This window comes from Cucurbita pepo, chromosome LG07 (assembly GCF_002806865.2).
Source record: "Cucurbita pepo subsp. pepo cultivar mu-cu-16 chromosome LG07, ASM280686v2, whole genome shotgun sequence".
NCBI lineage: Eukaryota > Viridiplantae > Streptophyta > Magnoliopsida > Cucurbitales > Cucurbitaceae > Cucurbita > Cucurbita pepo.
The window spans coordinates 71,296-85,159 of record NC_036644.1 but is presented as its reverse complement, the minus strand read 5'-3'; the positions used below and the strand labels follow the sequence as shown (position 1 = coordinate 85,159).

The window sequence follows — 13,864 nt, the reverse complement described above, 5'->3', positions numbered from 1 at the left end:
GAGTTCGCTTGCAATCCATGAATTGGAAGTGCAACCCAATAATCATGGATGTGATAGAACAAAATTACTTTTCAAGATTCATTAGTTACTCTCATGTTTTTAACATAAAATAGCCCACGCTTGGTTTATCAAAGACGCTAAGCCGCACCATCTTCAAATCAAGTTCAATGAAAACTCACCCATTCCTCGTGCTCATTTCTCCAATGTGTTGTTGGATAACTCTCCACGCCTCCTCCCTTGAGATCACCGAATCCCAGTGGAAGATGGAGAGCAAAGATGGAGCGGAGCAAAAAGAAAACGACCTATTATGATCTCGCAGCCACTTCTCTTCTCACAAACTAGTTTAGAATTTTCAAAGAAAGAAGTTGTACTCTATTTAGTTTTACACCAAAAAAGAAGGTATCTTATTAATATAAGTTAATTAATATGATTTTGTTGTGATCCTAATTTAAAAAGTACACATGTTGAATTAATTCAAGTTTCAATATTTTGGTGGGTTCACAAATTAGGAAAATATTGAAAAGAGGTGAACCTAATGACAAGGAGTCTCAAGATTGGTTGGTGGTTGGTATTGAGAAGACTGCAGGGGTTTACGACCTTCCCAATGCTGATTATTTCATAACAGCCATCATTCACATGATAACAAATGTTGTAATTTATTCCAACAAACAAGCGAGAAAATTTTCCTCAAAATAAAAGCACAACCTCATAGCCTAAGAAACCAGAGCTCCATTTGCATAACGAAAAAGTCTGAAGTTCAAAAGTTGTTCAAAGTAGATGCCAAATGCAGGAATCAGGCCCCCTCCTTTCAGTACCTGTGAGATAACTTTTCATTCTCCTTGAACTGCTGCGCGTACCTACATCCATTTGCAGATATGATATCTTCAATGCAAGGGACGTCCACATTAAATCGAACAAAAGCAAGTTCACAAGTGAAACATATATTTGCACATGTTCATCCACCATGACCCCATTTTCCACCAATCAATCAACTAATACAAGTCATTTATCTTATGCATGTATATGCAAACGAAGCTTAAATCAAAGCTAAAACAAAATAATATCTTTCGTATGTTGGTGCATGGTGCGGAACTCAGATGAAAAGGGAAACTTTAGTTCCATCCAATCTAGCGCTAAAAAATCTTAAATACAACGTTTCATCATTCTTAAACACAATGATGCCATTCTTACTTCTCACGTAAAAAATAGAAAGCATAAATTAGTCATCCCGCTATCATCCAAATTGATTTTACTCCGTTTTAAACCTCTTGCCCGCATCCAATTTCTCAANGTCCTAAATTATAATCTTACCAAAGAGGAAAATAAAATCTTTATCCTTGTGTATGTGTGATATATACCTGCATTTTCCCCTTAAATTTAGTTTAATTGGTTGATAGATTCATTATTTGCTTCTGTCGGTATAAGTTCTTAAGACGATCTTTTGAAGCGATCTTTTGAAGAGGGGTTTCGTGTACTCTTTATTATCAGGTAAATTGTTCCATCCACCTTTTTGGAGGAATAATATCTAGTGCAACAGAAAACAATTAGTTGGGAGAAAACCGTGAGTTTGCTTGCAATCCATGAATTGGAAGTGCAACCCAATAATCATAGATGTGATAGAACAAAATTACTTTTCAAGATTCATTAGTTACTCTCATGTTTTTAACATAAAATATAGCCCACGCTTGGTTTATCTTGGACGCTAAGCCGCACCATCTTCAAATCAAGTTCAATGAAAACTCACCCATTCCTCGTGCTCATTTCTCCAATGTGTTGTTGGATAACTCTCCACGCCTCCTCCCTTGAGATCACCGAATCCCAGTGGAAGATGGAGAGCAAAGATGGAGCGGAGCAAAAAGAAAACGACCTATTATGATCTCGCAGCCACTTCTCTTCTCACAAACTAGTTTAGAATTTTCAAAGAAAGAAGTTGTACTCTATTTAGTTTTACACCAAAAAAGAAGGTATCTTATTAATATAAGTTAATTAATATGATTTTGTTGTGATCCTAATTTAAAAAGTACACATGTTGAATTAATTCAAGTTTCAATATTTTGGTGGGTTCACAAATTAGGAAAATATTGAAAAGAGGTGAACCTAATGACAAGGAGTCTCAAGATTGGTTGGTGGTTGGTATTGAGAAGACTGCAGGGGTTTACGACCTTCCCAATGCTGATTATTTCATAACAGCCATCATTCACATGATAACAAATGTTGTAATTTATTCCAACAAACAAGCGAGAAAATTTTCCTCAAAATAAAAGCACAACCTCATAGCCTAAGAAACCAGAGCTCCATTTGCATAACGAAAAAGTCTGAAGTTCAAAAGTTGTTCAAAGTAGATGCCAAATGCAGGAATCGGGCCCCCTCCTTTCAGTACCTGTGAGATAACTTTTCATTCTCCTTGAACTGCTGCGCGTACCTACATCCATTTGCAGATATGATATCTTCAGTGCAAGGGACGTCCACATTAAATCGAACAAAAGCAAGTTCACAAGTGAAACATATATTTGCACATGTTCATCCACCATGACCCCATTTTCCACCAATCAATCAACTAATACAAGTCATTTATCTTATGCATGTATATGCAAACGAAGCTTAAATCAAAGCTAAAACAAAATAATATCTTTCGTATGTTGGTGCATGGTGCGGAACTCAGATGAAAAGGGAAACTTTAGTTCCATCCAATCTAGCGCTAAAAAATCTTAAATTCAACGTTTCATCATTCTTAAACACAATGATGCCATTCTTACTTCTCACGTAAAAAATAGAAAGCATAAATTAGTCATCCCGCTATCATCCAAATTGATTTTACTCCGTTTTAAACCTCTTGCCCGCATCCAATTTCTCAATCTTGCATGTGAGGAAGGTTCCTCTTAATCTCAATTCTTTAATATGTAGCAAAAAGTAAAAGTNGCATCCAATTTCTCAATCTTGCATGTGAGGAAGGTTCCTCTTAATCTCAATTCTTTATATGTAGCAAAAAGTAAAAGTTCCACCCCGTGCACANAAAGTACAGAACCAACCTATCTCTTCAATGATAAAATAGCATGAACTAAAAATAGATCAAAGTAATTGAAGGCTATTATAACACACACAGATGGTGGACGAGTAATTGCAAATCTGATTGATATGACCTGGGAACAATTCAATCAAGTGAGGGAATGCCTTTTCTAAAAAGAAGCGAACACTTGCAGTTCAGGACAATAACATCATCACGGGTTAGCCTACCACCCGCCAAAAAAAAAAAAAGCTTTTTATTCCATTCCAATAGATGAAACAATCAATCAATAAGATGCACCCTGTCAACTGTTCGCGATCAGTTCCAGTAGAAAATTTCGTATGAATATNACATGTTGAATTAATTCAAGTTTCAATATTTTGGTGGGTTCACAAATTAGGAAAATATTGAAAAGAGGTGAACCTAATGACAAGGAGTCTCAAGATTGGTTGGTGGTTGGTATTGAGAAGACTGCAGGGGTTTACGACCTTCCCAATGCTGATTATTTCATAACAGCCATCATTCACATGATAACAAATGTTGTAATTTATTCCAACAAACAAGCGAGAAAATTTTCCTCAAAATAAAAGCACAACCTCATAGCCTAAGAAACCAGAGCTCCATTTGCATAACGAAAAAGTCTGAAGTTCAAAAGTTGTTCAAAGTAGATGCCAAATGCAGGAATCGGGCCCCCTCCTTTCAGTACCTGTGAGATAACTTTTCATTCTCCTTGAACTGCTGCGCGTACCTACATCCATTTGCAGATATGATATCTTCAGTGCAAGGGACGTCCACATTAAATCGAACAAAAGCAAGTTCACAAGTGAAACATATATTTGCACATGTTCATCCACCATGACCCCATTTTCCACCAATCAATCAACTAATACAAGTCATTTATCTTATGCATGTATATGCAAACGAAGCTTAAATCAAAGCTAAAACAAAATAATATCTTTCGTATGTTGGTGCATGGTGCGGAACTCAGATGAAAAGGGAAACTTTAGTTCCATCCAATCTAGCGCTAAAAAATCTTAAATTCAACGTTTCATCATTCTTAAACACAATGATGCCATTCTTACTTCTCACGTAAAAAATAGAAAGCATAAATTAGTCATCCCGCTATCATCCAAATTGATTTTACTCCGTTTTAAACCTCTTGCCCGCATCCAATTTCTCAATCTTGCATGTGAGGAAGGTTCCTCTTAATCTCAATTCTTTAATATGTAGCAAAAAGTAAAAGTACAGAACCAACCTATCTCTTCAATGATAAAATAGCATGAACTAAAAATAGATCAAAGTAATTGAAGGCTATTATAACACACACAGATGGTGGACGAGTAATTGCAAATCTGATTGATATGACCTGGGAACAATTCAATCAAGTGAGGGAATGCCTTTTCTAAAAAGAAGCGAACACTTGCAGTTCAGGACAATAACATCATCACGGGTTAGCCTACCACCCGCCAAAAAAAAAAAGCTTTTTATTCCATTCCAATAGATGAAACAATCAATCAATAAGATGCACCCTGTCAACTGTTCGCGATCAGTTCCAGTAGAAAATTTCGTATGAATATTAAAATGATGATAGCTTTGAGGGAAATATTGAACACGATAAGTCCAGAGAAGACTAAATGATTACAAGAATTCCACGTCGGTGGAATTGTGTATTTCCTCTTCGAATCTGATTAAGAGATATCTCATCTAAATTAGACCCGACCAGGTGTTACGAAAAGAATAACCTACCGAGCTTATTGAGAAACAATTGAAGACTTGTTTTGTTTTGTTTTTTTTTAAATTGATATTAGATTGAACCATGAAGGGAAAAAACCAATCAACAAGAAGCAAACCCTAAATTCGGAATTCCAAAAATAAGAAAAATATGAAAAGGAACAAGGAGATGAAAAATTACGTGTAGGTGCCGACGACGGGGGTAATTAGAAGGGCGGCACTGATCCAGTTCTCGGAGATCTTATGGTGAATCTTGCCGGTCAAGTCGTTCCATAACCCTGACATGGTCTTCTGCTGGAACGGCGACAAAGCGTAGATCACAGCCTTCATCCGGACCGGTTGCTTCCCCATAGCGGTCTTAATTCTTCAACTCCAAACACGGCAAGGCGATTATGATGAAGATAGCGGCTTCCCGATCGAAAGGGGTTGGTTCTTGTTGCCAAATGTAAGCCAGGCACTTATAGAAACAGCGTATTTGAATACTCGCCCTCACCGTTGGATGATTTTCACATCGGACGCTCGAGAAATTTTGGAACATATATTTGAATTTAAAGTTCAAATTTATGAATTAAAAAATTGAGTATACAGATTATATGAATTTATATTCCGTATAACAAAGATATATGAAGGTAATTGGTAAGTTCATTTTTGACATAATTGATTAGTTAAAATATTATATTTGATAAGTTAATATCTGAAGGGAGGATAAGAAGGTTGAAAACCCTTCATCGAGTTGAACCAGACCGGCAATATTGTTCGTGTAGATCTGGAGCTCCATATTAAGAAGCTGTAGAATGCATAGAAATGAAACGATTGGAAGCAAAATTGCGAAGTCGTTGGTGGATCTCGAAGCTGAAAGATGTTGCCATTATTTTGCAGGCTTCGAGCTTCTTCTCTCAGCTGGATTTGCATGTTGTGACTTGGTGCCATTGGTGGTTCAGGAAGCAAATGGTGAGCAGGTCCCTGTACTTGTTAAATTTTTATACTGGGAAATTTGGTGTCTGTGACAGTATGCCTGGCTGTGTGGCGTGGTGGAAAATGGATTTAAATTGAAGCACAGTCTTCAACTAGAATGGATAGATTANAAAATGGATTTAAATTGAAGCACAGTCTTCAACTAGAATGGATTAACTCATTCGGCGTAGGGCTGCTAATACAAAATGGTTAACTACATACTGCATAAACATAGAACTGTCTAATAGTTGTCAACGGGGCTAAGTGACTGACCGCACTACCTTACGAACTGAAAGGTTGATCACACGTATTGGATATTAGAATATTGACAGCGTTTTCAGCCATAAATAATGGAAATGACTTCTTTGTTCGACCCGACCAGGCCATTACAAGTTTATAAGTAAGGGTATGAGGTCTTCTAGAGAAATAAAAAATAAAGCCACGAGAGTTTATCCTCAAAGTGGATAGTATCATACAATTGTAGAGGTCATGGTTTCTAACATGGTATCAGAGTCATGCCCATAACTTAGTCAAGTTAATAGGATCCTCAAGTGTCGAATAAAGAGTGTATTTTGTTCGAGGAGAGGATTGTCGAGAGGGAGTCCCACCTTGGCCAATTAAGGAGAAACTCAACATTGAAACAGGCTTGAAGGGACCTTGTTGGCTACCAACTTAGCAACGAAAAAAACTAGATTTATACTGCAACAACAACATCTTCATAAAACTTTGTTTCAAGGCTCAAGAACAACAAATACTTGTAAATGAAGGATAGATTTAAAGTAGATGCAACCTTGAGGGTTCTTTGACTAAGTTTGGGAATTTTCACTTGCGTTTTGTTTTGTCAGTGAACTGATGAAACAAAATGGTTAAAATTTTGATGACTTCAAATTTCTTCCCACTTAGGTCTCGTGAAACTTTGAGCTAAATTTTCTACCAAATTCTATATGATGTTGGGGTGAAAGGAAAAAACAAGAGAGAACGATGAAAAGATTGAATGTGACTATAGCTTATGGATCATGTGGCTTGACCTGCTGCACTGTTGCTCATAAGAAAGATCACACCACAAATTTATTAATACCCACTTCTCTGTCTGTCTGTCTGTTGCAATAGACTGTTGCTTATTAGTTGTATGCTTCATAGTATTGGTTGTCAGGTCATTGGGATCGATAATTTAATTAATATAATGAAAGTAGCAATAGAAAAAGGGATTTATAGCTGAAAAATTCACATGCAGGACAAAGGTTTGGGCAAAATGTGAATCCACAGAGAAGGAAGGAGTGGGCGTGGGAGCAGAAGCACAGCCACAAGTGTAAGAACCTCAGAAGGTGGGAATTTTTCACATCACTTAACACTGTTGTTCGTGGAATCTTTTGCGTTTGCTTTGTTCTAACTTCAAATTCTAGAATGATCCGTGAACTCCCATGTTCCTAAGGGAGCATTCTTTGAGATCTCTCTCTAAAACCCACTTTCAAAAAATTAATCAAGTTTCAAATATTTTGGAACCCATAATGGTTTATAGGTAGGTGGGTAGGTGGGTATTTGTATTATTTTGTTTTCCGAAAATATCACCACTTGCAAAATTATTTAAACTAGTATATCTATTAATTTAATGAGTTCACGGGGTATGAACACTTGCAAAGCAAGTTCACGCCCACAAAAAGACGGCTCAAATAATAATTTCTTTGTCTTCAGTTTTTTCTCCTCTCCTGGGTGTTCATACGGTACAAAGGTGGCCTTTCAACTAAATGAATCTATGATTAGGTATAAACAATAACAGATTGAAGGGGATCCCTCAACAGTCACAGACATATTGTACACTCTCTCGCTTTATTTTTATATATTGTAGGTTTCCAANGGGTGTTCATACGGTACAAAGGTGGCCTTTCAACTAAATGAATATATGATTAGGTATAAACAATAACAGATTGAAGGGGATCCCTCAACAGTCACAGACATATTGTACACTCTCTCGCTTTATCTTTATATATTGTAGGTTTCCAGATGAAAGAATCCTAATTTTCTCCTAATTTTGATTTAGCATCTTAATGCCCCATGCTAAGATTTTGAATTTGGATTCTAATGATTTTGACATTCTTTTGTTTCACGTTACTTGTTTAACTTGTTTTCAACTACTTTTAACATGCTTTGCGCGCTCNTTCTAATGATTTTGACATTCTTTTGTTTCACGTTACTTGTTTAGCTTGTTTTCAACTACTTTTAACATGCTTTGCGCGCTNGCTCATAAGAAAGATCACACCACAAATTTATTAATACCCACTTCTCTGTCTGTCTGTCTGTTGCAATAGACTGTTGCTTATTAGTTGTATGCTTCATAGTATTGGTTGTCAGGTCATTGGGATCGATAATTTAATTAATATAATGAAAGTAGCAATAGAAAAAGGGATTTATAGCTGAAAAATTCACATTCTGGACAAAGGTTTGGGCAAAATGTGAATCCACAGAGAAGGAAGGAGTGGGCGTGGGAGCAGAAGCACAGCCACAAGTGTAAGAACCTCAAAAGGTGGGAATTTTTCACATCACTTACACTGTTGTTCGTGGAATTTTTTGCGTTTGCTTTGTTCTAACTTCAAATTCTATAATGATCCGTGAACTCCCATGTTCCTAAGGGAGCATTCTTTGAGATCTCTCTCTAAAACCCACTTTCAAAAAATTAATCAAGTTTCAAATATTTTGGAACCCATAATGGTTTATAGGTAGGTGGGTAGGTGGGTATTTGTATTATTTTGTTTTCCGAAAATATCACCACTTGCAAAATTATTTAAACTAGTATATCTATTAATTTAATGAGTTCACGGGGTATGAACACTTGCAAAGCAAGTTCACGCCCACAAAAAGACGGCTCAAATAATAATTTCTTTGTCTTCAGTTTTTTCTCCTCTCCTGGGTGTTCATACGGTACAAAGGTGGCCTTTCAACTAAATGAATATATGATTAGGTATAAACAATAACAGATTGAAGGGGATCCCTCAACAGTCACAGACATATTGTACACTCTCTCGCTTTATCTTTATATATTGTAGGTTTCCAGATGAAAGAATCCTAATTTTCTCCTAATTTTGATTTAGCATCTTAATGCCCCATGCTAAGATTTTGAATTTGGATTCTAATGATTTTGACATTCTTTTGTTTCACGTTACTTGTTTAGCTTGTTTTCAACTACTTTTAACATGCTTTGCGCGCTGCGCTTCCTATCCAGTTTTGGAGGCAAATAAAAGCTTTTGTAAAGAAGAGAAGATGTAGTAAAAATGTATATACAGTTACAATTACACGGAAAGATTTTGTGGTGGTGTTATGGTGTAAGAAAGGCTGTGTTAAGGTAAAAGAAGAGGGAAATAGAGTATATGCAGATGGCTGATTTAAGATGAGTTCTTAAGAGGCAACTGGATGAGTCACATGTAATGACATATTAGCATGTAGCCAAAAGGCCATGTCGCTGTTTTTCAACTAAACAATTCCTACCAGAATTCACTAAAAGGAAAGCTTCCTAATTAATAAAAGGGAGACGGCAGGAAAAACAGAGAGAGGGGGGGAATGAAAAGATTAAAAGCCTGCCATTAACAAATTGGTATGTTGGCTAGCCTTTGTCTGCACAGTCTCCTGAAGATTACGGAGTCGCTACCTATTTAACCCCACTTCACCTCCCACTTGCTTTGCCGATCTCAAAAGAACACTACCTCTCTCTCTCTCTCCCTGCCTTCCCACATTTACACTAAAAGTGAGGAGTGGGATGAGTTCCAAAACCTTAACACTTTCGGTTTTTATAGCTTTTCTTGTTTGGTCTTCGAACTTTGAAGGCTGCACTGCAAGGAGAGGAAAACACTGGAGACAGAGCAGGCAGACCTCGGCTTCTCTATCAAAGAAGAAAGGCAGTCATGGCGGTAGCAAGAGCCACCATGTCAGTGGCTCCAACCCAAAAGCTCCTCCGTCACACAATGCCTCCCCTTCGTCTCCAATTCCTCCTAAACCAAAAGAAGAGATCATTCCAACTCCACCCAAGAAAGGCTACAAGGGTAGCGATTCTTCCATATTCAACGTTCTAGATTTTGGTGCTAAAGGCAATGGAGAGTCTGATGACACTAAGGTACGTTCAATCACTCTTCTCCTATAGAAATACTTGGAGTTTTATATCTAACAGAATTTTGTCATTGCAAAAAGATTGGATAAATGGAATACCATCAAGGAATGATTTTGATTGGAAAATATTTGCACGATCCGTTCCAGGCATTTGAAGACGCTTGGGTAGCCGCTTGTAAGGTGGAGGGATCGACGGTCATGGTTCCGGCAGACTATGTGTTCTTCGTAGGACCCATTTCCTTCTCTGGCCCATATTACCAACCAGATATTGTATTTCAGGTAAACATTATCGTACCCAGAAGCACGGTTCCCCCAAATTAAAGTATCCCTTTCAAGGGTAACCAGCCAGAACTAAACTACTCATAGTTAGGATGTTGACAATATTATATTAGCTCATTAGACTTGATTTGCAGCTGGATGGAACCATTATAGCTCCCACTGATCACCGAACTTGGGGGAAAGGTCTCTTGCAATGGATCCAATTTACAAAGCTAATAGGGGTTACCATACGGGGAAGTGGCATAATCGACGGAAGAGGATCCGTCTGGTGGCAAGATTCCTCCTTTGATGAGCCTATAGACGACGAGATGAAACTCATTATCCCCATGAACAAGACCAGAGATGAAGCAAAACCAACGCCGGTAATGAACACTATCTATACTGATCTTTTTCTCCACAATATTCAGTTTTCTAGCTGCAAATAGAGAAGGAAAATGAACGTGATTCACTAAAAAATATGTGGCAGGTAGGAAGCAATCTAGAAGGCAAAATGCCAAGCATCAAGCCAACTGTAAGGGATCACTTACTGACAAACTTCTAAGATGATTTCATTATGGCCCCATCGTCCTCACCCTGTGGAGTTATATGAAATGTTATGTTACGCAGGCACTAAGGTTTTATGGAAGCTTCAATGTTACAGTCACGGGCATAACAATCCAAAACAGCCCCCAATGCCACCTCAAGTTTGACAACTGCGTGGGAGTCCTGGTGCATGATATCAGCGTCTCATCTCCTGGAAACAGTCCTAATACTGATGTAATTCACTTGCAAAACTCCAAAGACGTTCTAATCCACAGCACCAGTCTATCTTGTGGTAATTACGTCACTTGCAACCACTTGATCCTGTTGTTAAATATTATCTACTTAAATGGGCGGTGCTCAGTAAGGGCTAAGGGTGTGCATGTCTTGAGATAAACTGAGCACTCAACATTCAATCGTTACGACTATTTAAAAGGAGCATTTGATGGATAAAATACTAAATGTTTACTTAAAATATGATAACCTTTCTTGTCAGTAGACATAAGAGTCTTTCACTACAGAAATTTGCAACCATTAGTTATAAAGGCCAAGTTGAAATACTCAACAATTTTGAGACATTGGTTTTAATAGAAGAAAAAAAAAAACAATAATGTAGATTACGAGTAGGTAGAAGTTTGAAGTTGAAAATTGAAATAAACAGGTGACTGATGATCTTTATTCTGATCCTTTCAGGAGATGATTGTGTTTCTATTCAAACTGGATGCTCAAACATATACATACACAACGTGAACTGCGGGCCAGGACATGGAATCAGCATTGGGAGTCTAGGAAAGGACAATACAAAAGCTTGTGTTTCAAACATAACTGTCCGTGATGTCACAATGCATAACACGATGAACGGTGTTAGAATCAAAACATGGCAGGTACTTGTGTTTAAAATGGAAAGCATGTTGTTCATACCAAATGAACAAGCTCATTATTTTTGGGACAACCTAGCATTTTTCTAAAATTGGGAAGCCCCATAAGTCATCTATAATGTTCAGAATTGAATATCCACGAGTATTGATAGAATGGCACATGATACCTTTACAGGGTGGGTCAGGCTCTGTTCAGAACGTTCTCTTCTCAAACATTCAAATGTCTGAAGTTCAATTACCAATTGTGATTGACCAATTTTATTGCGACAAAGCGAAATGCAGTAACCAGACTTCAGGCGTGGCTCTATCAGGAATCAATTATGAGAAAATCCGAGGGACTTACACAGTTAAGCCTGTACACTTTGCCTGTAGCGACAACCAACCTTGTAGGGATGTAACGCTGACAACCATAGAGCTAAAACCACTGCAAGAGCGGTATCATTTATATGATCCTTTCTGGTGGCAGACATTTGGAGAACTGAAAACTCCTACTTCACCTCCAATTGGATGCTTACAGATTGGGAAGCCGTCTAGCAACAGAGTTCAGTACGAAGAAAATGATTCCTGTTAAGCTTAGAGAGGAACATTGAAAAGTTTCAGAATCAAGGCATTACTGAACAGGGTTTGAGGAGGCCATGGATGTCTCAAAAGTATGGCTCTTATCGTCATCGCTCTAGTTGTTGGCGCTGCAGTCATGTCCCCAAACATAGAGTCTTTGGATTGGGAGGAACTCACTGCTTTCATCCCACAACACTCTTTCTGAGCTGCCCTTCCTGCATTGTCAGCTGACGTTTCGTATTTCGATACTTTCCCCCACCGATGAAGCCGGCCTTGGCGCACCTCTTTCGAGTAAGGGAAGCCAAAAATCCCCTGGTAACAAAACTGCACCAACTACTTGGTCCTTTTACATCCTTCTTGTAATCCTCTTGAGGATACAAAAGTAGTGGTTGCAGTAAGTTTTTAAGTTAATGCGGCTGCTCAAAAAGGCTGAATACCCATTTTAGCATCTTTTGATTTGATTTTTTACTTCGTTTTTTTTCTTCTTCTTCTTCTTCCTTCGGTTGTTAGATTTGTTTATGTTATTTGCCTACTCTAACCTTCACAGTCTCGGCAATAGATGATGCGAAAGGGAGTTGTTTCATTTCTAAATGGAATTTTCTAACTTATGTTTTCTTCTTTAATTATGTGTTTGATCATATAAGTTCTTATTTTCTATTTTGCTTGTGTTTTTCTTTTGGATTTAGTTAATAGGTTAGATTACAATAATAATTAACTGCAATTTATAATAATTATGTACACTATATATCATTTTTGCAATGCAAACTAATGTTATGTACCCTATTTTTAGTATAAAACTTCATATTATTACATGGGTATGGTGAGAGTTTATATTTATATTTCAAAATCTCTCAATATGGTTTGAATACCAATAATGAAGCAGACGTCAACACTGTACCCTAAATAAAGTAAAATTAAAAATAAAAAAAAAAAAAAAAAAAAAAAAAAAAAAAAAAAAAAAAAAAAAAAAAAAAAAAAAAAAACCTTTAGATTTCTTATTCATATCTACAAATTATTGGTTAGAGCGTAGGTTAAAGAATCAATATATATGGGATCTACTTCAACTAATTAATATATTAAAAGAAATTAGAAAAAAAAGGTAATAATATTAATAAATAAATAAANGAGTCTTTGGATTGGGAGGAACTCACTGCTTTCATCCCACAACACTCTTTCTGAGCTGCCCTTCCTGCATTGTCAGCTGACGTTTCGTATTTCGATACTTTCCCCCACCGATGAAGCCGGCCTTGGCGCACCTCTTTCGAGTAAGGGAAGCCAAAAATCCCCTGGTAACAAAACTGCACCAACTACTTGGTCCTTTTACATCCTTCTTGTAATCCTCTTGAGGATACAAAAGTAGTGGTTGCAGTAAGTTTTTAAGTTAATGCGGCTGCTCAAAAAGGCTGAATACCCATTTTAGCATCTTTTGATTTGATTTTTTACTTACTTTGTTTTTTTTCTTCTTCTTCTTCTTCTTCTTCTTCTTCCTTCGGTTGTTAGATTTGTTTATGTTATTTGCCTACTCTAACCTTCACAGTCTCGGCAATAGATGATGCGAAAGGGAGTTGTTTCATTTCTAAATGGAATTTTCTAACTTATGTTTTCTTCTTTAATTATGTGTTTGATCATATAAGTTCTTATTTTCTATTTTGCTTGTGTTTTTCTTTTGGATTTAGTTAATAGGTTAGATTACAATAATAATTAACTGCAATTTGTAATGATTATGTACACTATATATCATTTTTGCAATGCAAACTAATGTTATGTACCCTATTTTTAGTATAAAACTTCATATTATTACATGGGTGTGGTGGGAGTTTATATTTATATTTCAAAATCTTTCAAT

At 36.9% G+C, this 13,864-nt stretch overlaps 2 protein-coding genes and 1 long non-coding RNA gene across 6 annotated transcripts; 1 reads left to right on the top strand and 2 right to left on the bottom strand.

The window, feature by feature from the left end:
• Positions 1–2,136: 2,136 nt before the first annotated feature.
• On the bottom strand, positions 2,137–3,338 carry LOC111798448. Its single transcript, XR_002815704.1, has 2 exons — positions 3,102–3,338; positions 2,137–2,422 (listed from the first exon to the last, which is right to left on the bottom strand). It is a non-coding gene; the product is annotated as an uncharacterized LOC111798448 (long non-coding RNA).
• A 146-nt stretch (positions 3,339–3,484) lies between these two features.
• On the bottom strand, positions 3,485–5,305 carry LOC111798447 (cytochrome b-c1 complex subunit 8-like). The gene is made up of 2 exons (XM_023681600.1): positions 4,917–5,305; positions 3,485–3,752 (listed from the first exon to the last, which is right to left on the bottom strand). The coding sequence occupies exons 1-2, from the start codon at positions 5,084–5,086 to the stop codon at positions 3,704–3,706; spliced, it is 219 nt and encodes a 72-aa protein (XP_023537368.1). The 5' UTR covers positions 5,087–5,305; the 3' UTR covers positions 3,485–3,703.
• LOC111798446 (polygalacturonase At1g48100-like) lies at positions 5,093–12,626 on the top strand. Of its 4 annotated transcripts, none has more exons than XM_023681597.1 (10): positions 5,093–5,180; positions 5,615–5,686; positions 6,924–7,014; positions 8,907–9,791; positions 9,932–10,063; positions 10,198–10,425; positions 10,530–10,574; positions 10,670–10,877; positions 11,276–11,466; positions 11,636–12,626. In XM_023681597.1, the coding sequence occupies exons 4-10, from the start codon at positions 9,438–9,440 to the stop codon at positions 12,029–12,031; spliced, it is 1,554 nt and encodes a 517-aa protein (XP_023537365.1). In that variant the 5' UTR covers positions 5,093–5,180; positions 5,615–5,686; positions 6,924–7,014; positions 8,907–9,437; the 3' UTR covers positions 12,032–12,626. The 4 variants fall into 4 exon arrangements, with proteins under 4 accessions (XP_023537365.1, XP_023537364.1, XP_023537366.1 ...); XM_023681596.1 differs by lacking the exon at positions 5,093–5,180 and adding an exon at positions 5,275–5,364 and having other exon boundaries at positions 5,436–5,686; XM_023681598.1 differs by lacking the exons at positions 5,093–5,180; positions 5,615–5,686; positions 6,924–7,014 and adding an exon at positions 8,124–8,210.
• The last annotated feature ends 1,238 nt before the right edge of the window (positions 12,627–13,864 follow it).